We start from the raw sequence: 25,355 nt of genomic DNA on the forward strand, positions 1-25,355 counted from the left end.
CCCAATTTCTAGAGTAAGGTAATCTTCTCTGATAAGTCTAATTTTCAGCTTTACCCAACACCTGGTCATCTAATGGTTAGACTGAGACCTGCAGAGGCGTACAAGCCACAGTGTCTTGCATCCACTGCAAAATTTGGTGGAGGATTCGTGATCACCTGGGGATGCTTCAGCAAGGCTTGAATTGGGCAGATTAAACTTCCTCCCGATGTAAGCAATTTGTCTGAATGCGGGAAGTGTGAAGCAGCTGCTGATTGGCTGCCGGAATAGTGGGACGTCAAACCAGTACACATCCCGGGAGAGACAGTGCTGACACCGCTGGAACAGCGCCGGCACTGGAGGGGAGTATAAGTTATTATTTTAAAAAAGGGAAACATATGGACTGAGAAGGGGGTTGTCAGAGTAGTGGACAACTCCTTTGCATGAAAAGTGCCTTTTGTTTCAATTCTGTGTGGGAACTTATCGGCTGCAGTGCTGTTCTTGGAGGATTTACATTTGCGTTTCAAAAATCTAACAGTTAAGGCCACCCATGCACAAAAGCTGATTGTCAGCAAAACCCTGTGATTTTGGCGTGACCACAAGACCATGTGTTTAGGGACTGAACACTAATATAGGGGTCTGGAGAGATGGCCATCTGCCGAATATACGTTAGACGAGAAAATGCTCGAGGAAAGAAAATATGGTACTCAAGAAGGGTTCTGACCCATGCACATGAAGAATTTCTTAAATACTTTGCAATCCAATACCTGTATTCCATAAATTTTTTATGTACCAAATATAGGTTTAGCTGATGGTTATATCACGTGCATAAGCAGCTTTAGCCCAATTCACAGATTCACTAGCTGACATAAAAAAGATACAAAGGATGCATACGCCATGTAAATGTTTTTTTTTAAATTATGAAATGCAAATTCATAATCAAACCCACCATTTGGTTTCTGTTCATATTTATTCACACAAGACAAGTCTTCAAAATCCTAGAAGTAAAATATATAAAGATTAAAAAGAGGGGGTGGGGGAATCATAACTGGGCAAGAACAGGTACTTACATTTTTCACACATTTGGTTCCATTTAAGTCCTCAGCTGGAACATCAGATACATTCTGCTTTCTGCTGTGTTGACAAGTGTCCTTCAGCAAGTTACTACCCAAAAAATATAATCAACATTAAGAAGACGAATACTATAACACAGTAAGGCTTTGTGCGCACTGGAAAATGGAATTTTCTCAAGAAAATTCCGCAAGCACTGAAAGATTACTGCACCTGCGGTAAAAAACTGCGACAAACCGCACCCGAAAACCGCATGCGGTTTGCCGCGGTTTTTCCGCGTGCGGGTTGGTACAAGTGCTTTAATGCATTCAATGCAATAAAGCACATTGAAAAAAAAAAAGTCATTTCCTTCTTAGATAGATAGATAAATAGATAGAAATAGCTAGATAGTTAAATAGAGGGATAGATAGACAGAGAGACAGAGTCCCTGTGAGCACACGCTGCATTTCTCACGGTCGGTAGTGAGTTCACATTACCGGCCATGGGAAATGCCCTGTGGTTACCTCTGCTGTCTCGCTGCGAGGCTGCATTCAGCAGTGTCAGTCGTGGCTGGATGCAAGCATCGCAGGACGTGGATTACGCCAGTCCTGTGTGGATTACGCCGGAGCTGTGTGTCTCGGGGGGTTAATAAACGGGTGAACCAGGAGCTTTTTTGTGTTTTATTTAAAATAAAGGATTTTTCGGTGTGTTTTTTCACTTTACTTCCGGGTTGATCATGTCAGCTGTCACATAGACGCTGCCATGATCAAGCCTGGAGTTAATGGCGGTGATCTGCCACCATTAACTCCTTGTATTACCCTGACTGCCACTGCTACACGGCAGCAGGAAGAGCCGGGGACACTCTGGGATTGCCGCATAATGCATGCGACAGTCCCGGGGCAGCTGCGGCTGACATTCTCGGCTGCGGGAGGTGGGAGGGAGGCGGGGGACATTAACCCTGCCCCTCGCCCTCCCCAGCCTGAGAATACCGGGCCACCGTTGTGTGCTTATCTCGGCTGGAAGGTAAAAATACGGCGGAGCCCACGTGGTTTTTTTTTTTTCTATATTTCCATTTGATTTGTATGTGTATTCTATATGTCTGTGTGTGAGTGTGATGTGTGTGTATTCTATGTCGGTCTGTGATGTGTGTTTACTGTCTGCTCCGCTTCCTCTTCCTGTAATGACATCACTTCCCTGCAAACCGCAGGCAGCGATTTACATTACCGCAGGTAAACTGCGAAATACCGCAGGGAATAACGCAGGAAAACGCAATGAACCGCACACAATTTGCTGCCTGCGTTATTCCCTGCGGGATTTCACGATTACATTGCAGTCAATGGAGTGAAATCCATTGACTGCTATGTGCGGAGAAGAAGTGACATGCAATTGTTTTGGCTGCGGTAATCCCGCAGCAAAACATGCAGCTATCAAATTCCGCATAGTGCGCACAGCATTTTTTTTTCCCATAGGTTTTGCTGGTGATTCACTGCAGAGATGTTATGAACATTTTCTGCAGCGAAACATGCAGCAAAACCGCAGGAAATCCGCGGGAAAAACCAGTAAGTGCGCACAGGGCCTAACGCCTGTACTTTAAGGAAACTGTCAGCTCATTATGCCGCACTAACCACAGACAGCATGAATTGAAGAACAGCTCCTGCATTGCAAACATCGGTGTCTTCTCTGAAATTAAATGCTGCATGAGAAACACAGCTGAAAGCGGAGATGCAGCGAGTATCCAAGAGGTCTGTCCCAGACGGCTTCTCAGAGTGCTCTGCTAGACTGACGGGTCACTCCTTACACAGTGTGAGAGGGTAAGGAGACGCTAACTGGACCGTGCCCCTGCGACTAGTCACCTCATACTCGGCTGCACTTTAAAAACAACTATTTCAAATTAAAAAAAGATTAGGTTTAGAAAGCAGAAGACTTTCAAGTTCATTCTGCCTGCAGTTTGAGCAGCAGGAATCATGTGGTAGGCTTCCTTTAGCTATTTTATATTTTGGGGATGTTCTTGTTTACTGTATGAAAACATCACATTACAGAAATACATTATATCCTAACCTACATGACCTTGCATGGCTGAGGAAAAGCCAAATTGCCTGCCTCATTTGACTGAGGGAACATCATAGACTATGTTCAGAGGGGAAAATTTAACCCCGCACTTTACAGTTATTTGTAAAAAAAAAAAAAAAAAAAAAAAAAACCTGCTCACATTAAAGTCAAAGGAGTAGTTTGTAGATACCAAACACGAATAGCTGTACTTTCATCTAAAGGTATTAAAAAAAAAAAAAAAAAAAGCACACTTTTTGCCCCATTTTCCGCAACACTTTTCATTCTCATTTTTAAGTACCATTTTTGCGCAGATGCTACGACCTATTACATTTTGCGCAAAATTTGCGGAGACCAAAAAGCGTAATTTTAGCGTTTGGAACTTTTTTACTGCTACAGTGTTTACTGATCAGGTTAGGCTGCTTTCACACTACGTTTTTTTAACATGCGTCAGGAACGTTTTTTTGCTGCAAAAGCGGATCCTGCTTTTACAGCAAAAAACGCATGCTAACGCATCTGTTATTTTGCAGGATCCTGTCACTGGATGTTTAGGGGTGGGCATTGGAGTCATGTGATCGGGAGTGAGGGGAACTAAACGTGCCAGACTGGGAGCCGGCTTCTGACAGCTGCAGACGCTCGTAACCAAGGTAAACATCTGGCTTGGATACCCGATATTTATCTTGGTTACGAGTGTCTGCAGCTGCTAGGAGCAGGGCTGCCTGCACACGTAACCAACGTAAACATCGGGTAACTAAGTGAAGTGGTTACCCGATATTTACCTTGGTTACGAGTGTCCGCAGCTCTCAGGTGGGAGAGAGAGGGAGGAGAGGAAGGGGGAAAGACAGAGATAGAGAGGGTGAGGGAGGGAGGAGGAGAGAGACAGATCACGCGATACTGGTTCTGGGCATGCTCAGTACTTTCTGGGCATGCTCAGTACAAAAGCAGGATCCTGTTACAACGCAACTCAACGCATTCTGCTAGGCAGGATCCAGCGCTCATTGAAATGCATTGCAGCTCGCGGCGCAATGTGAAGGATCCTGTGAGATACGTTATTTTGACAAAGGTAAAAAACGCTACAAGTAGCGTTTTTGAAACATGTTAAAATAACGCAAAAGTACGGATCCTGTGTCTAACGTACGCAAACGAACGCAGGTGGACGCGAGTCCATTGCAAATGCATTGAAGTGAAAACGCATTTGCACTGGATCCGTTTTTCCGCTAAAAAAACGTTATGGACGGATGTTAAATAAACGTAGTGTGAAACCAGCCTTAACTGATTTTATATTTTGATAGATCGGGCATTTCTGAACTCTGCAATACCAAATGTGTGTATTTTTTTTTAAACTCTTTAATCTTGAATGGGGGGGGGGGGGGTAATTTGAAGTTTTAGGTTTTTTTTTTTTTTTTTTAAAAAAAACAACAAAATCTTATTTCACTAGTCCCTTTGAGGATCAGCAGTCTGATCGCTCATTAATTTCTGTTGATCACAGCTGTGATCACCAGAAATACCTCATCACTGACAGCAGTCGGCCGGGTGAAACAGGAAGTGACTCATGATCGCTATATAGCTACAGGAGTCATCACATTACCCTGTGCTACCATGGCAACCATCATCTCACAGTGGTCATGTCACAAAGCCACCAGTGGAGCCAGCTAAGAAGATTTACTGCGGCGGGGATTTAAATTGCAATGTCACATTGACATCACGAGTTAAGGGGTTAACAGGCACGTGTGGATATTAGATCCACTCGTGGCTGCGAGGCACACGTCAGCTGTTCAAATCAGCTGACATTGAGCGGACCACTGTCAGCTGCCCACAGCAGCCACCAGGGAGTACGAGTGTTAAGACATAATTTTACTGTCTGCAGTAATTAGGGTAATGTCTGCAGTCATTAAGGGGTTAATATACTTACTCAGTACAAGCTTCAAATGTAGTGACCTGCAATCAGAAATAGTTCAGATTAGTGCCATTCTTAATCCAAGTTTGGTGTGTGTCATTGACTATCATAAAAACTGTTGTGCTCGGGTACTTAATGCGGATTTTAAATTCTCACATTCATTAATTTTGTACATTTTACATATTTTAGCATTGTCACTGTCACCCCCCAATGAACAATAGGGCAAACATCCATGCAATATTGCCTCTACCCAGCTTTTTTTTGCATTGGGGGTTAAAGAGGATGGACGCTCGCAGATATTGATAACATATCCAAATGAGAATGTTCAAGATGAAAATACACTATAAAACAAGGAAAGAAGTACAACACTAGTGCATGCCCTCATCATCTCCCGCCTGGATTATTGCAACCTCCTGCTCTGTTGTCTCCCTTACAGCTCTCTTGCACCACTCCAGTCTATCCTAAACTCTGCGGCCCAATTAATTCACCTCTTCCTTTGCTATTCCTTGGCCTCGCCCCTTTATCAATCCCTTCACTGGCTTCCCATTGCCCAAAGACTCCAGTTCAAAACACTAACCATGACATACAAAGCCATCCACAACCTGTCTCCTCCATAAATCTGTGACCTTGTCTTCCAATACCTACCTGTCCTGCATGCAACCTCAGATCCTCACAAGATCTCCTTCTCTACTCCCCTTCTTATCTCGTCTTCCCAGATTTGCATAAGATTTCTCCCGTGCCGCCATACTTTGGAACGCTCTACCCCAGCATATCAGACTCACGTACCGTGGAAAGCTTCAAAAGGAACCTGAAGACTCACCTCTTCCGACAAGCCTACAACCTACAGTACCCCTCAGACCAGTACACCATTGTGCAACCAGCTCTGTACTCACCTAATGTACCCGCCCATGTAGACTATGAGCCATCGCGGGCAGGGTCCTCTCTCCTCCTGTACTAGTCTGTTTTTGTAATGCTCATGATTGTTGTACTGTTTTTTTATGTATACCCTTTTCACTTTTAAAGCAACATGGAATAAGTGGCGTACTAATAAATAATAATCATAATACATTTCTATGAGCTGCTGCGTTGCCAGCCATCATAGTAAACCAAAGTAAATAATGGGCCCCTTGGGTGGGAACCAGGCAAAAGAACAAAGTGTTCAGAAGGGGGGGGAGGAAGAGCGACAGAGGGGGGGGGAGGGGGGGAGGGGAGGAGGAAGAGCGACAGAGGGGGGGGGAGGGGGGGAGGGGAGGAGGAAGAGCGACAGAGGGGGGGGGAGGGGGGGAGGGGAGGAGGAAGAGCGACAGAGGGGGGGGGAGGGGGGGAGGGGAGGAGGAAGAGCGACAGAGGGGGGGGGAGGGGGGGAGGGGAGGAGGAAGAGCGACAGAGGGGGGGGGAGGGGGGGAGGGGAGGAGGAAGAGCGACAGAGGGGGGGGAGGGGGGGAGGAAGAGCGACAGAGGGGGGGGAGGGGGGGGGGAAGAGCGACAGAGGGGGGGAGAGCGACAGAGGGGGGGAGAGCGACAGAGGGGGGGAGAGCGACAGAGGGGGGGGAGAGCGACAGAGGGGGGGAGAGCGACAGAGGGGGGGAGAGCGACAGAGGGGGGGAGAGCGACAGAGGGGGGGAGAGCGACAGAGGGGGGGGAGAGCGACAGAGGGGGGGGAGAGCGACAGAGGGGGGGGAGAGGAAGAGCGACAGAGGGGGGGAGAGGGAGGGAGGAAGAGCGACAGAGGGGGGGGAGGGGGGGAGGAAGAGCGACAGGGGGGGGGGAGGGGGGGAGGAAGAGCGACAGAGGGGGGGGAGGGGGGGAGGAAGAGCGACAGAGGGGGGGAGAGCGACAGAGGGGGGGGAGAGGAAGAGCGACAGAGGGGGGGGGGAGGGGGGGAGGAAGAGCGACAGAGGGGGGGGAGGGGGGGAGGAAGAGCGACAGAGGGGGGGGAGGGGGGGAGGAAGAGCGACAGAGGGGGGGGAGGGGGGAGGAAGAGCGACAGAGGGGGGGGAGGGGGGGGAGGAAGAGCGACAGAGGGGGGGGAGGGGGGAGGAAGAGCGACAGAGGGGGGGGAGGGGGGGGAGGAAGAGCGACAGAGGGGGGGGGAGAGCGACAGAGGGGGGGAGAGCGACAGAGGGGGGGAGAGCGACAGAGGGGGGGGGGAGCGACAGAGGGGGGGGGGAGGAGCGACAGAGGGGGGGGGGGGGAGGAGCGACAGAGGGGGGGGGGGAAGAGCGACAGAGGGGGGGGGGGGAAGAGCGACAGAGGGGGGGGGGGGAAGAGCGACAGAGGGGGGGGGGGGAAGAGCGACAGAGGGGGGGGGGGGAAGAGCGACAGAGGGGGGGGGGAAGAGCGACAGAGGGGGGGGGGGGAAGAGCGACAGAGGGGGGGGGGAGAGCGACAGAGGGGGGGGGGGAAGAGCGACAGAGGGGGGGGGGAAGAGCGACAGAGGGGGGGGGGAAGAGCGACAGAGGGGGGGGGAAGAGCGACAGAGGGGGGGGGAAGAGCGACAGAGGGGGGGGGAAGAGCGACAGAGGGGGGGGGGAAGAGCGACAGAGGGGGGGGGGAAGAGCGACAGAGGGGGGGGGGAAGAGCGACAGAGGGGGGGGGGAAGAGCGACAGAGGGGGGGGGGAAGAGCGACAGAGGGGGGGGGGAAGAGCGACAGAGGGGGGGGGTGAGAGTGACAGAGGGGGGGGGGGAGAAGAGCGACAGAGGGGGGGGGAAGAGCGACAGAGGGGGGGGGAAGAGCGACAGAGGGGGGGGGGGGGAAGAGCGACAGAGGGGGGGGGAAGAGCGACAGAGGGGGGGGGGGAAGAGCGACAGAGGGGGGGGGGAAGAGCGACAGAGGGGGGGGGGAAGAGCGACAGAGGGGGGGGGGAAGAGCGACAGAGGGGGGGGGGGAAGAGCGACAGAGGGGGGGGGGGGAAGAGCGACAGAGGGGGGGGGGGAAGAGCGACAGAGGGGGGGGGGAAGAGCGACAGAGGGGGGGGGGGGAAGAGCGACAGAGGGGGGGGGAAGAGCGACAGAGGGGGGGGGGGAAGAGCGACAGAGGGGGGGGGAAGAGCGACAGAGGGGGGGGGGGAAGAGCGACAGAGGGGGGGGGGAAGAGCGACAGAGGGGGGGGGGGGAAGAGCGACAGAGGGGGGGGGGGAAGAGCGACAGAGGGGGGGGGGGGGAAGAGCGACAGAGGGGGGGGGAAGAGCGACAGAGGGGGGGGGGGGAAGAGCGACAGAGGGGGGGGGGGGGAAGAGCGACAGAGGGGGGGGGGGGGAAGAGCGACAGAGGGGGGGGGGGGAAAGAGCGACAGAGGAGGGGGGGGGGGGAAGAGCGACAGAGGGGGGGGAAGAGCGACAGAGGGGGGGGGGGAGAGCGACAGAGGGGGGGGGAAGAGCGACAGAGGAGGGGGGGGGAAGAGCGACAGAGGGGGGGGGGAAGAGCGACAGAGGGGGGGGGGGAAGAGCGACAGAGGGGGGGAAGAGCGACAGAGGGGGGGGGGGAAGAGCGACAGAGGGGGGGGGGAAGAGCGACAGAGGGGGGGGGGAAGAGCGACAGAGGGGGGGGGAAGAGCGACAGAGGGGGGGGGGAAGAGCGACAGAGGGGGGGGGGAAGAGCGACAGAGGGGGGGGGAAGAGCGACAGAGGGGGGGGGGAAGAGCGACAGAGGGGGGGGGGAAGAGCGACAGAGGGGGGGTGAGAGCGACAGAGGGGGGGGGAAAGCGACAGAGGGAGGGGGGAAGAGCGACAGAGGGAGGGGGGAAGAGCGACAGAGGGGGGGGGGGGAAGAGCGACAGAGGGGGGGGGGAAGAGCCACAGAGGGGGGGGGGACCGACAGAGGGGGGGGGAGAGCGACAGAGGGGGGGGGGAGCGACAGAGGGGGGGAGCGACAGAGGGGGGGAGCGACAGAGGGGGGGGGGGGAAGAGCGACAGAGGGGGGGGGGGGGAAGAGCGACAGAAGGGGGGGGGGGGAAGAGCGACAGAAGGGGGGGGAAAAGAGCGACAGAAGGGGGGGGGAAGAGTGACAGAGGGGGGAGGGAAGAGCGACAGAGGGGGGGGGGGGGGGGGGGAAGAGCGACAGAACTGGTTCACCATCTGAACCAGACAGTTGACTAATGCGGGCTTTACACATTACGATCTATTGTGCGATTGCACGAGCGATCGTACCCGCCCCCGTCGTTTGTGCGTCACGGGCAAATCGCTGCCCGTGTCGCACAAAGTTGTTAAACCCCCGTCACACGTACTTACCTGCTGAGCGACCTTGCTGTGGGCGGCGAACATCCTCTTCCTGAAGGGGGAAGGACGTTCGGTGTCACAGCAACGTCACACAGCTGCCGGCCAATAGAAGCGGAGGGGCGGAGATGAGCGGGACGTAAACATCCCGCCCACCTCCTTCCTTCCGCATAGCCGGCGGGTGCCGCGGGATGCAGGTAAGCTGTGTTAATTGTCCCCGGGGTGTCACACACAGCAATGTGTGCTGCCCCGGGAACAATGAACAACTGGCGCCATGTTAAATAAACAATTTTTTAAAACTCAGCGACGAGTACACAACTCATGATTTGTGAGCGATACTGCGTCGCTCGGAGGTGTCACACGAGACGACATCGTGAACGATGCCGGATGTGCGTCACGAAACCCGTGACCCCCGACAATGCATCGCACGATAGCTCGTCTCGTGTAAAGCCCGCATAAGTCTCTCAGGTTAGATGTATGGTCAGAACCAAACTTCAATTTGTACACTGACTGGGACGCAGGGGAGCGACGTAGAGAACGCATACAGGGACAGGCGGAGAGTGAAGCCGCTTGATCATCCTACACGATCTGCTATGTTGGTGTAGTATGTCAGATTCACCCTGGCAAGAAGTCGGAATACCCAGGGTGCCAGAAAAAAAAAAAAAAAAAAGTGATAGGACGACACTAGATGACAGTAACCAATGACTGGGACACTAGTTAGCTCAACCAACAATTGAGATCTATAGCTCATTCAGGGGAAGAGGGGTGCATTCTCATCATAAGCTTTTCCTCAGGGATTATGGTGAAGGGTAATTAAAAGCAGCGCAGGATGCGACAGCTTGACTCAACGGAAATTTGCAGTTGGGTGAGGCACAGGCAAAGTGTGTGTTATCAGGAGGAGCTGGGCAGGCTAGTGTGCATGGCCTCTACATCATGTGGCGTAACAAATACTAGGTGACATTTCATTTAAGGCGTATACCAGTCGGTAGTTTTTGGGTGGGTAATACAGACAATGGGATAAATGACAATTCTATCATAAGCGTGAGCAGAGCATTTATGCAGTGCCACGGCCACCATGCATGAAATGTTAACACTTTGAAAAAGGTGAGAAATGTCTCTATTACTCAATTTAACCCTGCGTGGTTTTTAAACCAAGCTAAAAAGGATTATACTGAACCAGTCCTTTCATCAACAAAAGTAAAAAACTAGTCCAATTGCCCTAAAACTTCAAAGTTAATATTGCTAAAAACTGTACAGATTCTCTAGCTATGTGATCTAGTGGGCGATTCCTGTTTATCAACATACTGCCAGCACAATAGGTGCTGGAAGTTACTTTCTTTCCATTTCCCTGCACCAGTTATTGTCCAGTAGCTTGCCTGATCCGAACTTAAATGCCACCTCTCGAATATGCCTGCATGCATATTGTCCCTGCCCTTGCTCTCCTGCCATCCCTTACTTCCTGCAGTCAGAACACAGCTTTAATTTTTTTTTTTTTTTTCTAAAGAGCACTGTAGGAAAGAAAACTGTTCTGATTGGCTACAAAGAGTTTTTTTTATTAGGTCATTACTTAGAAAATGGATAATATAATATAAAGCAGTGTCTTAGGCTATGTGCCCACGCTGCGGAAAATGCGCGGATTTTGCCGCGGATGTCTCGCGGAAAAGCCGCGGATTTTCCGAAAATCTGCAGCAGCGGCACTTCCCAGCCACTTCTATGGCATTTTGGAAATGCTGTGCCCATGCTGCGGATTTTTCCGCGGCGGATTTGCCGCGGATTTTGATCCGGAAAAATCTGCAACATGTCAATTATTGTTGCGGATTTTGATCCGGATTTTGGCTTCAGAATTGGGGAAAAAAAATCCGCACCAAAATCCGCGGCAATTCCGCACCTTTGAAAAGGTGCGGATTTGCCGGGAAAGTCGCGGATTTTCATGCAGAAAAATCCGCAGCAACATTCTACCGTGAACACATAGCCTTAGGCTACTTTCACACCTCCGGTTTTTGCTCTGCGGCACAATCCGGCACTTTGCAGTAAAATCGCAACCGGTTTTTTTTTGCTGCCGGTTGCGATCTTCCTGCATAGACTGTAATTAGTGCCGCATTGTGCCGCATGGCCTTGCGTTCCATCCGGTTTTTGCCGCATGCGGCAGATTTAGCCGATGCGGCGGCCGGATGGAACGTTGCCTGGCACGTTTTTTCGTGCGGCAAAAAAACCCGCATCGCGCCGCATTTGGCCGATGCGGCGCATTTTTCAATGCATGCCTATGGCGGCCGGATGCGGCAATAACCGCATCCGGCCGCCGCATGCGGTTTTTGCCACTGCGCATGCTCAGTAGCATGCCGCAAGCGGCAAAAACCGGACTGGCCGCATGTAAAAAACTTATGCAAAGGATGCGGTGTTTTCACCGCATCCGTTGCATAGCTTGCACAGCCGGATTGAGCCGCAGAGCTCAAGCCGGATGTGTGAAAGTAGCCTTAAAGTGTCAAGATGAAAAGTAGGTTATTTAAATAAACAACTGGTAACAGCGCCCACAAACAAATGGTCAAAGAAAATAAAGATGCCTACTGGCACTTACTTGCATAGGGAGTGGAACCAGTGTATCAAGAGGGGTACCAGACTGAATTTTAGCCCTCATTTCCTGATACTTCTCTTCCACTTCAGCAAGAGCTGAGGAGAGATTGAAGTTGGTCACAGATGTTGACTGTGCAGTAGTTTCTTTGCTTAAGTTAAAGAATGTCTGCTTCTCTATCGCCTGCTGCTGACTTTTCCAGCACATTTGCCAACACAACCAGCGGTGGACATCAACAAGCTGTAGTTCGGCCTTCACTGCTCTCTGCTCTGCTTTCATTGTTCTTTGAAAAAACAAAAATTATTCAAATTATATGTATTGCACAGATCATGAAAAATAAATCGTGATTTACATGAATTAAATTGAAACTTCCTTTTCTTAAAGGGAACCTGTCACCAGAATTTTCGCTATTACACAAAGAATCCCCTTCTGCAGCTCCTGGGCTGCATTCTAGAAAGGTTCACCTTGCTACTGGCCCCCCTTCAAACCTACATAACTTTATAAGGGTATGTGCACACGTTGCTTTTTTTTCCGCGCGGAAAAAAACGCACCCTCTGGCAGAGGGGAGAATTGTAAACAATGCTTTTTGAGAAACAACGCATCGAAAACGCATGCGTTTTTCATGCGTTTTTTAGGTGCGTTTTTTAAGACTTGTCAGTGATAATAAAGTTGGTTGAACACAGACCTTTGGAAAAAAAAACCTGTGATGTCATTTCCTTCTCCACATTCTGTTTGGATAAATGGGAGGGCTTGGAATGGAAGGAGCACCATTTGAATTTTGGAAAAGTTGAAATAAACTTCGCGCACCAAGCCCCTTAGGTACCTATACGTCAGAAAACCCCCACAAGTGACCCCATTTTGGAATCTGCACCCATCAAGGATTTTATTCAGGAGTATATTAAGCATTTTGAATCCACAGCTACTTCACCCAAAATGTTGCTGTAGCAACAATATTCTCACTTTTAGGCCCGCTTCACATGTCAGTGAAAAACACTGACGTTTTTCACTGGCGTGTAAAACACGCACATGTCCCTCCGTGTGCCGTGAATCACGGCACACGTGGGTTGTCTAAGTGCAATCCGGGCTCCGTTCTCCGTGGCCCGTGATTGCACTTAGAGATTAACTCACCTGCACCCGCTCCCGCTCTCCATGGTGCTGATCGCTCCCGCGGTGCAGCATCCGGCCGGCGCTGACCCCCGCAGCAGCTGCTTCCGGGTCGGCTGTGTCGTGCATCATGAATATGCGCGACAATAATGAGCCGGCACAGAAGGAACAGGGAGGACGGGCTGCAGAGGACATCGCTGGAGCCGGGTGAGTTAAAATGTTTTTTATTTTAAAAGCACGTTTTTTTCTGGCACGTGTTTCACGGATCACACCACTGCGTGGTCCGTGGGACATCAGTGATGCCAGAAAAAAATGGACATGTCTCCGTGCGGCAATCACGCACACGCGGGTACGCCGCATGGAGACACGTGCAGTGAAAAATCACTGACGTGTGAGCAGACCCATTCATTATAATGGGTCTGCGTATGTCAGTGATCCTGGTACGTTTAAAAAAAAGCACAAACGTCCCAGAATCACTGACGTGTGAAAGGGGCCTAAGGCTATGTGGCCATGATCCAGCGACAAGGCGTCTAGTACACAGTGCCAGCCTTCCTGCAGCTGCCCATGCCCACGATTTGGGTTCAGGCTGCTGTGGAGCTCTATGCTACCTGCAGAGAACACTCTCGTCTCCGCAGCATAAATTGACATGCTGAGGCTCGGGAAGCCACGCTACCGGTCAGTTTATGCTGCGGAGAAAAGAAGCACAGTGGGCATGGGATCTCCAAAAATCCTTCCACTGTGCTTCTACTGCACAACGCAGCGTTATGGACGCAGGGAAAACACTCAGCGCCCATAACGCTGCAAACCCTGATTGTGGACACACAGCCTAAAAAGCGTCAATGGATGAAGGGATGTCAAATATATAGAACGTCCTACCCCCGCCTGCATATTCTAAGCTGGCACCTTTAGTACCTTTCATGTGGCACTAAAGGGTGCCTAGCTTAGTATTTATCCAATAAAAAAAAAAAAAAAAATGAAAAAAATGGCGTGGGGTCCCCCCTATTTTTGATAGCCAGTCAGGGTAAAGCAGACAGCTGTAGCCTGCAAACCACAGCTGGCAGCTTCATCTTGGCTGGTGATCAATTTGGAGGGCTCCCCATGTTTTTTTTTTTATTTTTAAATAAAGAATAAAAAAAAAAATAACGTGGGGTCCCCCCAAATTAGATCACCAGCCAAGGTGAAGCTGACAGCTGGGGTCTGGTATTCTCAGGGTGGGAAGAGCCATGGTTATTGGACTCTTCCCAGCCTAAAAATAGCAGGCCGCAGCCGCCCCAGAAGTGGCGCATCCATTAGATGCGCCAATCCTGGCGCTTCGCCCCAACTCATCCCGCGCCCTGGTGCGTTGGCTAACGGGGTAATAAATGGGGTTGATACCAGATGTGTAATGTCACCTGGCATCAAGCCCAGCAATTAGTGATGTCACAGCGTCTATCAGACACCCGACATAACTAATTGACAGTAAACAAAAGCAAAAAAAGACAACAAAAAATGTTTTATTAGAAAAAACACTCCCCAAATCATTCCCTTGTTCTCCAATTTAATAAAAAAAAATGGGTCCGCAGAAATCCATATGGATGTCCCACGTCGCCTCTGGACCTTCTAGAATATGGGGGCACGTTCAGGAAACGTATCCCCCATTTTCTAGGAGGGCAGACCCTCCATTTGAGGAGAGTGGGTGCAAAAATCTGCACCCACTCTCCCCGGGTCACAGCTGCAGAGTGCCGAGCAGCCAGCACAGCTCACACTGAACACTGTGCTGGCTGTCAGCTGCTCTGCTCATGTGACCGGCCAGCGTGCACTGAAGGAGGAGGGGGCCGCGGGGGATCAGCGCTGCGACCGGACAGGTATGTATGACACCGGGGGGAATAGGGGGTGAACGGGCAGGGCCTGGGGAACAGTTTTCTGTCGCATGTGTTATTGCACATGCGACAGAAATCATAGGAGCAGGGCGGCCGGTGCGCTACTGTGCGCGCGGCCATGTTGGATTTTCGGGAGGGGGGTCGGGGGTCGGGGCGGGCACTTTGGCGACACCGGGGGCTTTGCCAGGAAGTGAGGTCAACAGGAAGCCTCTTGACCTCACTTCCAGGTAAATGCCTGCGTTCTGGCGTGCCGACAAAGGCCGCGGACCGCAACAAAAAAGCAGGTCCATGCGTTGTGGCTGCGTTCTGACCCCACATCATTGATTTCAATGGGGGAGAGAACGCAGCCACAACGCACAAAAGAAGTGACATGCTGCTTTTCTTTCCGCACCGATTTTTGGCATCCAAAACGCTGCGGAAAGAAACGCAGCATGTGCACTGATTTTTCAGCTTTCCCATACACTTTGCTGGGAAAGCTGAACGCATGCAATTTGCCACTGAAACGCTGCGGTTCAAAACGCAGCGTTTCCGCGGTAAAAACCGCATCGTGTGCACACAGCCTAAAAGATTACCTTTTCCTATAGTAATTAGGTTTGTTGGCCCCAGGGGCGGGCTGTATTTCGTCCGTTATCCCCCTCCTGCCGCTGTTCGCCATCCCCCAGTGTTCATTTACATAGATGAGGCCGCCGCCTTCATCTTCCGCAGTGCTTTGGAAGTCTCGTGCATGCGCAGTGGCACTATCGCGGGACTGAGCACTGTTTAAAAAAAAAAAGGTAAAAAACGGGGATAATAAAAATAAGCAATGGCCAGCGCAAGCACATAACGGTAGAGGCAGAGGTAAAAGTGCGGACACGAGATTATGGACGGGTACTTGGATGACGCTGGTGATGACATTCACAGCGCCGCCCATAATCTCGCGCCTGCGCAACAACATCACCGGCGCTTGCGTTTTGAAAGAAGGGAATTTTGTTTACTTACCGTAAATTCCTTTTCTTCTAGCTCCAATTGGGAGACCCAGACAATTGGGTGTATAGGCTATGCCTCCGGAGGCCGCACAAAGTATTACACTAAAAGTGTAAAGCCCCTCCCCTTCTGCCTATACACCCCCCGTGCTCCCACGGGCTCCTCAGTTTTGGTGCAAAAGCAAGAAGGAGGAAAAGAATTATAAACTGGTTTAAAGTAGATTCAATCCGAAGGAATATCGGAGAACTGAAACCATTCAACATGAACAACATGTGTACACAAAAAAAAACAGGGGCGGGTGCTGGGTCCCCCAATTGGAGCTAGAAGAAAAGGAATTTACGGTAAGTAAACAAAATTCCCTTCTTCTTTGTCGCTCCATTGGGAGACCCAGACAATTGGGACGTCCAAAAGCAGTCCCTGGGTGGGTAAAATAATACCTCGTGATAGAGCCGTAAAACGGCCCCTTCCTACAGGTGGGCAACCGCCGCCTGAAGGACTCGTCTACCTAGGCTGGCATCCGCCGAAGCATAGGTATGCACCTGATAGTGTTTCGTGAAAGTGTGCAGGCTCGACCAGGTAGCTGCCTGACACACCTGCTGAGCCGTAGCCTGGTGCCTCAAAGCCCAGGACGCGCCCACGGCTCTGGTAGAATGGGCCTTCAGCCCTGAGGGAACCGGAAGCCCAGCAGAACGGTAAGCTTCGAGAATTGGTTCCTTGATCCACCGAGCCAGGGTTGATTTGGAAGCCTGTGACCCTTTACGCTGGCCAGCGACAAGGACAAAGAGTGCATCCGAGCGGCGCAGGGGCGCCGTCCGAGAAATGTAGAGCCTGAGTGCTCTCACCAGATCTAACAAGTGCAAATCCTTTTCACATTGGTGAACCGGATGAGGACAAAAAGAAGGTAAGGAGATATCCTGATTGAGATGAAAGGGGGATACCACTTTAGGGAGAAATTCCGAAACCGGACGCAGAACCACCTTGTCCTGGTGAAACACCAGGAAAGGGGCTTTGCATGACAGCGCTGCTAGCTCAGACACTCTCCGAAGTGAAGTGACTGCTACTAGAAAAACCCCTTTCTGCGAAAGGCGTGAGAGAGAAATATCTCTCATTGGCTCGAATGGTGGTTTCTGAAGAACCATCAGCACCCTGTTCAGATCCCAGGGTTCTAATGGCCGCTTGTAAAGAGGAACGATGTGACAAACCCCCTGCAGGAACGTGCGTACCTGTGGAAGTCTGGCTAGGCGCTTCTGGAAAAACACAGAGAGCGCTGAGACTTGTCCCTTAAGGGAGCCGAGCGACAAACCCTTTTCCAGTCCAGATTGAAGGAAGGACAGAAAAGTGGGTAAGGCAAAAGGCCAGGGAGAAAAACCCTGAGCAGAGCACCACGACAGGAAAATTTTCCACGTCCTGTGGTAGATCTTGGCGGACGTTGGTTTCCTAGCCTGTCTCATAGTGGCAATGACGTCTTGAGATAACCCTGAAGACGCTAGGATCCAGGACTCAATGGCCACACAGTCAGGTTGAGGGCCGCAGAATTCAGATGGAAAAACGGCCCTTGAGATAACAAGTCTGGTCGGTCTGGTAGTGCCCACGGTTGGCCGACCGTGAGATGCCACAGATCCGGGTACCACGACCGCCTCGGCCAGTCTGGAGCGACGAGGATGACGCGGCGGCAGTCGGCCCTGATCTTGCGTAACACTCTGGGCAACAGTGCCAACGGAGGAAACACATAAGGGAGCTGAAACTGCGACCAATCCTGAACTAAGGCGTCTGCCGCCAGAGCTCTGGGATCTTGAGACCGTGCCATGAACGTCGGGACCTTGTTGTTGTGCCGGGATGCCATGAGGTCGACGTCCAGCACCCCCCAGCGGCAACAGATCTCCTGAAACACGTCCGGGTGAAGGGACCATTCCCCTGCGTCCATGCCCTGGCGACTGAGATAATCTGCTTCCCAGTTTTCCACGCCTGGGATGTGAACTGCAGAGATGGTGGAGGCCGTGGCTTCCACCCACATCAAAATCCGCCGGACTTCCTGGAAGGCTTGCCGACTGCGTGTGCCGCCTTGGTGGTTGATGTATGCCACCGCTGTGGAATTGTCCGACTGAATTCGGATCTGCTTGCCTTCCAGCCACTGCTGGAACGCTTTCAGGGCAAGATACACTGCCCGTATTTCCAGAACATTGATCTGAAGCGAGGACTCTTGCTGGGTCCACGTACCCAGAGTCCTGTGGTGGAGAAAAACCGCTCCCCACCCTGACAGACTCGCGTCCGTCGTGACCACCTCCCAGGATGGGGGTAGGAAGGATTTCCCCTTCGATAATGAAGTGGGAAGAAGCCACCACCGAAGGGAAGCTTTGGTCGCCTGAGAGAGGGAGACGTTCCTGTCGAGGGACGTCGGCTTCCTGTCCCATTTGCGTAGGATGTCCCATTGAAGAGGACGCAGGTGAAACTGCGCGAAAGGGACTGCCTCCATTGCTGCCACCATCTTCCCCAGGAAGTGCATGAGGCGCCTCAAGGGGTGTGACTGGCCTTGAAGGAGAGATTGTACCCCTTTCTGTAGTGACCGCTGCTTGATCAGCGGAAGCTTCACTATCGCTGAGAGGGTATGAAACTCCATGCCAAGGTATGTCAGCGATTGGGCCGGTGTCAGATTTGACTTTGGAAAATTGATGATCCACCCGAAACTCTGGAGAGTCTCCAGGGTAGCGTCGAGGCTGTGTTGGCATGCCTCTTGAGAGGGTGCCTTGATCAACAGATCGTCCAAGTACGGGATCACCGAGTGACCCTGAGAGTGGAGGACCGCTACTACAGTAGCCATAACCTTGGTGAAAACCCGTGGGGCTGTTGCCAGGCCGAACGGCAGTGCCACGAACTGCAGGTGTTCGTTTTCTATGGCGAAGCGCAGAAAGCGCTGGTGCTCTGGAGCAATCGGTACGTGGAGATAAGCATCTTTGATATCGATCGATGCAAGGAAATCTCCTTGGGACATTGAGGCGATGACGGAGCGGAGGGATTCCATCCGGAACCACCTGGTCTTTACGTGTTTGTTGAGAAGTTTCAGGTCCAGGACAGGACGGAAAGACCCGTCCTTCTTTGGGACCACAAACAAGTTGGAGTAAAAACCGTGGCCCTGTTGCTGAAGAGGAACAGGGACCACCACTCCTTCTGCCTTCAGAGTGCCCAGCGCCTGCAGAAGAGCCTCGGCTCGCTCGGGAGGCGGGGATGACCTGAAGAATCGAGTCGGGGGACGAGAGGTGAACTCTATCTTGTAACCGTGAGACATAATGTCTCTCACCCAACGGTCTTTTACCCGTGGCAGCCAGGTGTCGCAAAAGCGGGAGAGCCTGCCACCGACCGAGGATGCGGAGTGAGGAGGCCGAAAGTCATGAGGAAGCCGCTTTGGTCGCGGCACCTCCGGTGGTCTTTTTAGGACGTGACTTAGACCGCCATGCATCAGAGTTCCTTTGATCTTTCTGAGGCCTTTTGGACGAGGAGAATTGGGACCTGCCCGCGCCCCGAAAGGACCGAAACCTCGACTGCCCCCTCCTCTGTTGGGGTATGTTCGGTTTGGGCTGGGGTAAGGATGTATCCTTTCCCTTGGATTGTTTGATGATTTCATCCAAACGCTCGCCAAACAATCGGTCGCCAGAAATTGGCAAACTGGTTAAGCGCTTTTTGGAAGCAGAATCTGCCTTCCATTCCCGTAGCCACAAGGCCCTGCGTAGTACCACCGAATTGGCGGCTGCAACCGCCGTACGGCTCGCAGAGTCCAGGACAGCATTAATAGCGTAAGACGCAAATGCCGACGTCTGAGTGGTTATGGACGCCACCTGTGGCGCGGACGTGCGTGTGGCTGCGTCGATTTGCGCTTGACCTGCTGAGATAGCTTGTAGCGCCCATACGGCTGCGAATGCTGGGGCAAAAGAAGCGCCGATAGCTTCATAGATGGATTTCAACCAGAGCTCCATCTGCCTGTCAGTGGCATCTTTGAGTGAAGCCCCATCTTCCACTGCAAGTATGGATCTAGCTGCCAGTCTGGAGATTGGAGGATCCACTTTGGGACACTGAGCCCAACTTTTGACCACGTCAGGGGGAAAGGGATAACGTGTATCCTTAAGGCGCTTAGAAAAACGCTTATCTGGACAAGCATGGTGATTCTGGACTGCCTCTCTGAAATCAGAGTGGTCCAGAAACATACTCTGTGTACGCTTGGGAAACCTGAAACGGAATTTCTCCTGCTGAGAAGCCGACTCCTCCGCCGGAGGAGCTGAGGGAGAAATATCTAGCATTAGATTGATGGACGCAATAAGATCGTTCACTATGGCGTCCCCGTCAGGAGTATCAAGATTGAGAGCGGCCTCAGGATCAGAATCCTGATCAACTGTCTCCGCTTCATCAACCAGAGATTCCCCCCTCTGAGACCCTGCACAATATGATGATGTCGAGGGAAATTCTAAGCGAGCTCGCTTAGTCGGTCTGGGGCTGGGGTCTGTGTCAGAACCCTCGGCCTGGGACCCATGAGATACCCCGGGAGGACATTGTTGGTCCAACTGAGGTGGGCCAGGGAACAAAGATTCAACAGAGTCCCTGTGCTGAGATACCGGTCTGGACTGCAAGGCTTCTAGTATCTTAGCCATAGTCTCAGAGAGTTTTGCAAACTCCGTCCCCGTCACCTGGACAGTGTCAGCAGGTGGCTCCCCCTGGGCCCCTCTTAGCAGAGGCTCTGGCTGAGTAAGTGCCACAGGGGCCGAACAGTGCACACAATGAGGGTCAGTGGAACCTGCCGGTAGCGGGGTCGTACATGCGGCGCAGGCAGCATAAAAAGCCTGTGTTTTGGCACCCCTGCCTTTCGTGGGCGCCATGCTATTATCTTCCCTGAGCAACACAATAGGGTATATAGCCAGAAATCAACTGTGCCCCATACAGTGTAAAATATATATACCATAAACATATAATGTTACACTACTGCACAATGGGGCTAGCACCACAGGTGCTGCTTACCACCCGCTTAAAGCGGTTGTGAGGCCACCAGAGTCCCTGCCTGGGTCTCCCAGACTTTGTCCCCCTCTGCAGCGTCCGAGGAGCTGACAGGAATGGCTGCCGGCGTCCTGAGGAGAGGAGGGAGCCGTGGGCGTGACCCAGAAAGTGCGGGAACTGGTGCCCGCACTGTGCACAGTGAGGGGGGAGGAGTATGCAAAGCATGCTCCAGCCCTCAGTGCTGCTAGTTCTGTGCAGCGTTCCGCCCTTCCCCTGCCTGTCAGGGCTGGGGGTGGGAAGAAAAGAAACTAGGCCGCAAAAAGCCGGGGACTCTAGTAATAAACGCGGCCGCCGTAAAAGCGCGGCCGGCGTGGAAGTCCCCGGCGCACTACAAGTCCCAGCCGCGCCGCGGTTTTCCATGGCAGCGGCGGTCAGTGCGGCAGTCCCTATACATAAACACACTCGGCAACGCTGAGTGTGTAATGGCACATATTAACCCGGTCAGCGCCGCGGTCCCCGGTGCACTAGCACACCCAGCAAAGCTGGAGTGTTGCTGTGCGCTGTCCCCACAGGGATACAGAGTACCTCCAAGTAGCAGGGCCATGTCCCTGAACGATACCCGGCTCCTATCCAGCAGGCTCCACAGGAGTTGTGGATGAAGCACGGTCTCAGTGCCTGGAGACCGATAGGATCCCACTTCGCCCAGAGCCCTAAGGGGGATGGGGAAGGAAAACAGCATGTGGGCTCCAGCCTCCGTACCCGCAATGGATACCTCAACCTTAACCACACCGCCGACAAGAGTGGGGTGAGAAGGGAGCATGCTGGGGGCCCTATATGGGCCCACTTTTCTTCCATCCGATATAGTCAGCAGCTGCTGCTGACCAATCTGTGGAGCTGTGCGTGCATGTCTGCCTCCTTCGCACAAAGCAAAAAACTGAGGAGCCCGTGGGAGCACGGGGGGTGTATAGGCAGAAGGGGAGGGGCTTTACACTTTTAGTGTAATACTTTGTGCGGCCTCCGGAGGCATAGCCTATACACCCAATTGTCTGGGTCTCCCAATGGAGCGACAAAGAAACAGCACTCAGTCCCGCGATAGTCTCGCACATGCGCAATGGCACTTTCGGAGCACTGCGGAAAATGAGGGAGGCGGCCTCATCTATGTAAATGAACCTAGGGGACGGTGAACAGCGGCAGGAGGGGGATAATGGACGAAATACAGCCTGCACCAGGGGCCAACAAACCTCATTACCATAGCAAAAGGTAATATTTTATAAAGTTGTTATGTAGGTCTGAAGGGGGGCCAGTAGCAAGGTGAACCTTTCTAGAAAGCAGCCCAGGAGCTGCAGAAGGGGATTCTTTTAGTTTAATAGCAACATTTCTGGTGACAGGTGCCCTTTAAACATTTGACATCCATGAGATCCAAGAAGTCTTCACTGCAGGAGCACCAAGTATGCCCAGTAATTATTGAAACAAAAAGAAAACATGCGGCACCAAGCGCCTACTAGACAACAAATCTACCCAAGAGCCGATTACAGAGAAGAGGCAGGACGATACCGAGCCGAGTGTTGTCACACATTCTTATTCCACCCACAGCCAGAACCTGAGATTTATAAAGCTCGTCGGTGTTGGGCAGAGCAGTAGTAGGAGTGGACCGGGCTTATTCTGATGTGGGAGGGGCTAAACTAAGCGATCACCGAGGTAGACCCCAGAGGTAGACCCCAAGAGTCACTCCCAAGCGGTGTCTGGGACTGTAGCAGCTGACCCCCAGAAAAGGGAACGCTGGGACAGACACAGGTGCAGGCAGGTACAGGGTCTACTGCTAGCGGGTGCAGCTGGGATCAGACAGGTACGGTGGGCATAAGAAGGGCAGACAGGTATGGGAAGGCGTGCACAGGAATAGATAACGGGACAGGAGCATATGGCCTGACAACTAGCTAGCAGACAGGAAGACTGACTAAATAATGGCATTGTGCAAGCACCTCCCCTAGTCTGATAATATCTTTTAAGTAACTAGCGCCTCTGAGCCATTGGCTGAGGCACTTACAGTAAATGGCGCCCTGGTGCTTTAAGAGGACAGACACGCGTGTCATAAGCGCATTCCTAGGGGACCTTGTGGCATGCACAGGCCCCGGGAGGAGGCAGAGGGGTACATGAATGGTCGTAGGAGTGAGGGGGAAGACACATTACACCTTTAGTTGGTGAGCTAGTCTGTGTCCCTGCTGGGGAGAAGCAGGGTAGTGCAGGGACGCCTCTTTAACCAGATATTGACCCAGCCCTGTACATTTGGCTGTAGGCTTTAATCATCATTGTAAATTTATGGCACGTGAATAGAGATGAGTGGACTGGCAGATAACCAGGACCGGCGGGTCCCCGTTAATTTTTTTTTTTTAAAAAAATCCGGTTCTGGTCTGTGCTTTGTTTGTGCAGCAAAACCTTAATCTTGTGGCAGGAGGTCCCCTGGTGGTATTCTGCATTTTTGGCCAGGCTTTTGGTGCAAATTTTATGGCTTTTTTTGCAGGCTTTTTGCACTTCCTCCAGAAGTGATGTGCGGTCCAAGTCCAGACCTGCCGGGTTTCAAAAGTACCCGAGTGCCGGGCTCGGGCTGGGATTGATCTGGATCTGGTAATAAAATAAGTAAAAATAAAGAATAAAATAAAACAAGCGCACTATACTTACCAGTCTCCAGCATGGCTGTACCTCCACACACTCTCCTACCTCCACTAATTAGCCTCATGCATATTCAACTACTTTCCCCACCCACCGGCATCTGATTAGTTGCCCCCACCCTGAGTGACAGCGTGTCTGGTGCTACCAATTGCAGACGTTATGCACATCTAATCAGGTTATAAAAAATAAAAAAAATTGTCATAGGGTCCCCACATATGATACCCAGCACAGATAAAGCATATGGCCACAAGCTGTAGCCCTTAGCCGTGCGCTTATCTCATTTGTGTCTCAAAATAAAAGGAACATTAGATTATTTTGTCTTTTTATTATTTAAATTAATGTGCAGTGTCCCCCCCCAATTTTGATACAGAAACATGATAAAGCCTGCAAGCTGGTAATCTCAGACTGCGGAGACCCATGCATACTGGCACCCCCTCAGCCTAAAAATAGCAGCCTGCAGCCGCCCAAGATTGTCCTAGCACTTTACCCGGCTCTTCTCGATTGTCCTGGTGCAGTGGCAATTGGGGTAATAAAGCGGTTAATTGCAGCTCACAGCTGCCATTAAGCCCTAGATTAGTGATGTGAGGCATGTATGAGACCCCCCATTACTAATCTGTAAGTGAAAGTAAACAAACACAAAAAAAATCCTTTATTTGAAATATACAAAAAACATCCACTGTGAAGGGCAGTCTCTGCCCGCTATGAGGTTCAGGCACAGACTGAGTGAGCTGCGCGAACAGCGGTGACGTTACTGAGGTGATTTGCGGTCACAGGTGGAGGACCGTGGGAACCTCCAGGTGTGACCACAAATCACCTGAGTGATGTAATCCCAGATCGCTCACTCAGTCTCTGCCAGAAGCTCACACATTGTGACCCAAAATCCTTTGGGAATCTTCAGATTTCATGATGCTTTGCACACAAGAACTCCGTGCCAGAGGCAGCAAAACAACCCCAAACATCTTTAAACCTCCACCATATTTGACTGTAGGTACAGTGTACTTTTCTTCAAAGTCTTTAATTCAGTTTTGGTAAACCGTAAAATGCATAACCAAAAAAGCTCTACCTCACGTACATTTTGGCAAAATCCACTCTAGCTTTTTTATGTCTCCATGTCAGTAGTTTGGTCCTCCTAGGTCTCCTGCCATGACATTTCACTCAAATATCAACGGGTGCACATTGAGCCTTCAGGAGAGCTTGAATTTCTATAGAACTTTATTGGGGCTGCTCATCCACCATCTGCACTAACCTGCGTTGCAGCCCTTCATCAATTTTTCTCTGCTGTCCAAATCCAGGAAGATTACATACAGTGCCCTAGATTGTAAATGCTTTGATTAGGTTGTGCACCATGGACACAGGAAGATCAAGATCTTGGGAGATGGATTTGTAACCTTGAGATTGTTGATATTTTTTCTTTTTAACGATTTTGGTTCTCTTCTCCTCTTTCTGTTCCCCATGCTTAGTCTGGCGCACACACAGACACACAATGCAAAGATTGAGTCTCCTCTTATGAAGTTCTCATAACTTGATTATCACTCATTACATGCATGGCCATCCTGCTACACAGAGTCCAAATCTTGAAAACTAAGACGAATGAGAACAGCTGGTTTATTTTTTGACGTTTAAGGGCTCAGATGTCAGCAATTTTTCTTGTAGGCAAAAGAAAAGGTTTGAAGGGAATCTGTATGCAAGTTTTTGCTATGTAAGCTCTGCCAGCATGACGCAGGGGTTTACACGAAGTTCAGGGATGCTTGTCCTGTCACAGTCCGATCTATAGTTTATTTACTATGTTTACTCAAAAGAAGGGAATTTTGTTTACTTACCGTAAATTCCTTTTCTTCTACCTCCAATTGGGAGACCCAGACAATTGGGTGTATAGCTACTGCCTCCGGAGGCCACACAAAGTATTACACTTAAAAGTGTAAAGCCCCTCCCCTTCTGCCTATACACCCCCCCGTGCATCACGGGCTCCTCAGTTTTGGTGCAAAAGCAGGAAGGAGGAAACTTATAAATTGGTCTAAAGTAAATTCAATCC

At 51.5% G+C, this 25,355-nt stretch overlaps 1 protein-coding gene across 1 annotated transcript in view; it reads right to left on the reverse strand.

Moving 5' to 3' along the window:
• LOC142246629 (uncharacterized) overlaps nt 1–25,355 on the reverse strand; it is a 96,253-nt gene that overhangs the window by 14,334 nt on the left and 56,564 nt on the right. The window contains exons 4-7 of the mRNA XM_075319697.1: nt 11,760–12,036; nt 4,985–5,010; nt 1,047–1,140; nt 926–974 (exon numbers count right to left, since the gene is read on the reverse strand). Of these exons, the coding sequence (XP_075175812.1) occupies nt 926–974; nt 1,047–1,140; nt 4,985–5,010; nt 11,760–12,036 (446 nt within the window). The remainder of the gene's footprint in view (nt 1–925; nt 975–1,046; nt 1,141–4,984; nt 5,011–11,759; nt 12,037–25,355) is intronic.

This window comes from Anomaloglossus baeobatrachus, chromosome 7 (assembly GCF_048569485.1).
Source record: "Anomaloglossus baeobatrachus isolate aAnoBae1 chromosome 7, aAnoBae1.hap1, whole genome shotgun sequence".
In the NCBI taxonomy this organism is placed as follows: domain Eukaryota; kingdom Metazoa; phylum Chordata; class Amphibia; order Anura; family Aromobatidae; genus Anomaloglossus; species Anomaloglossus baeobatrachus.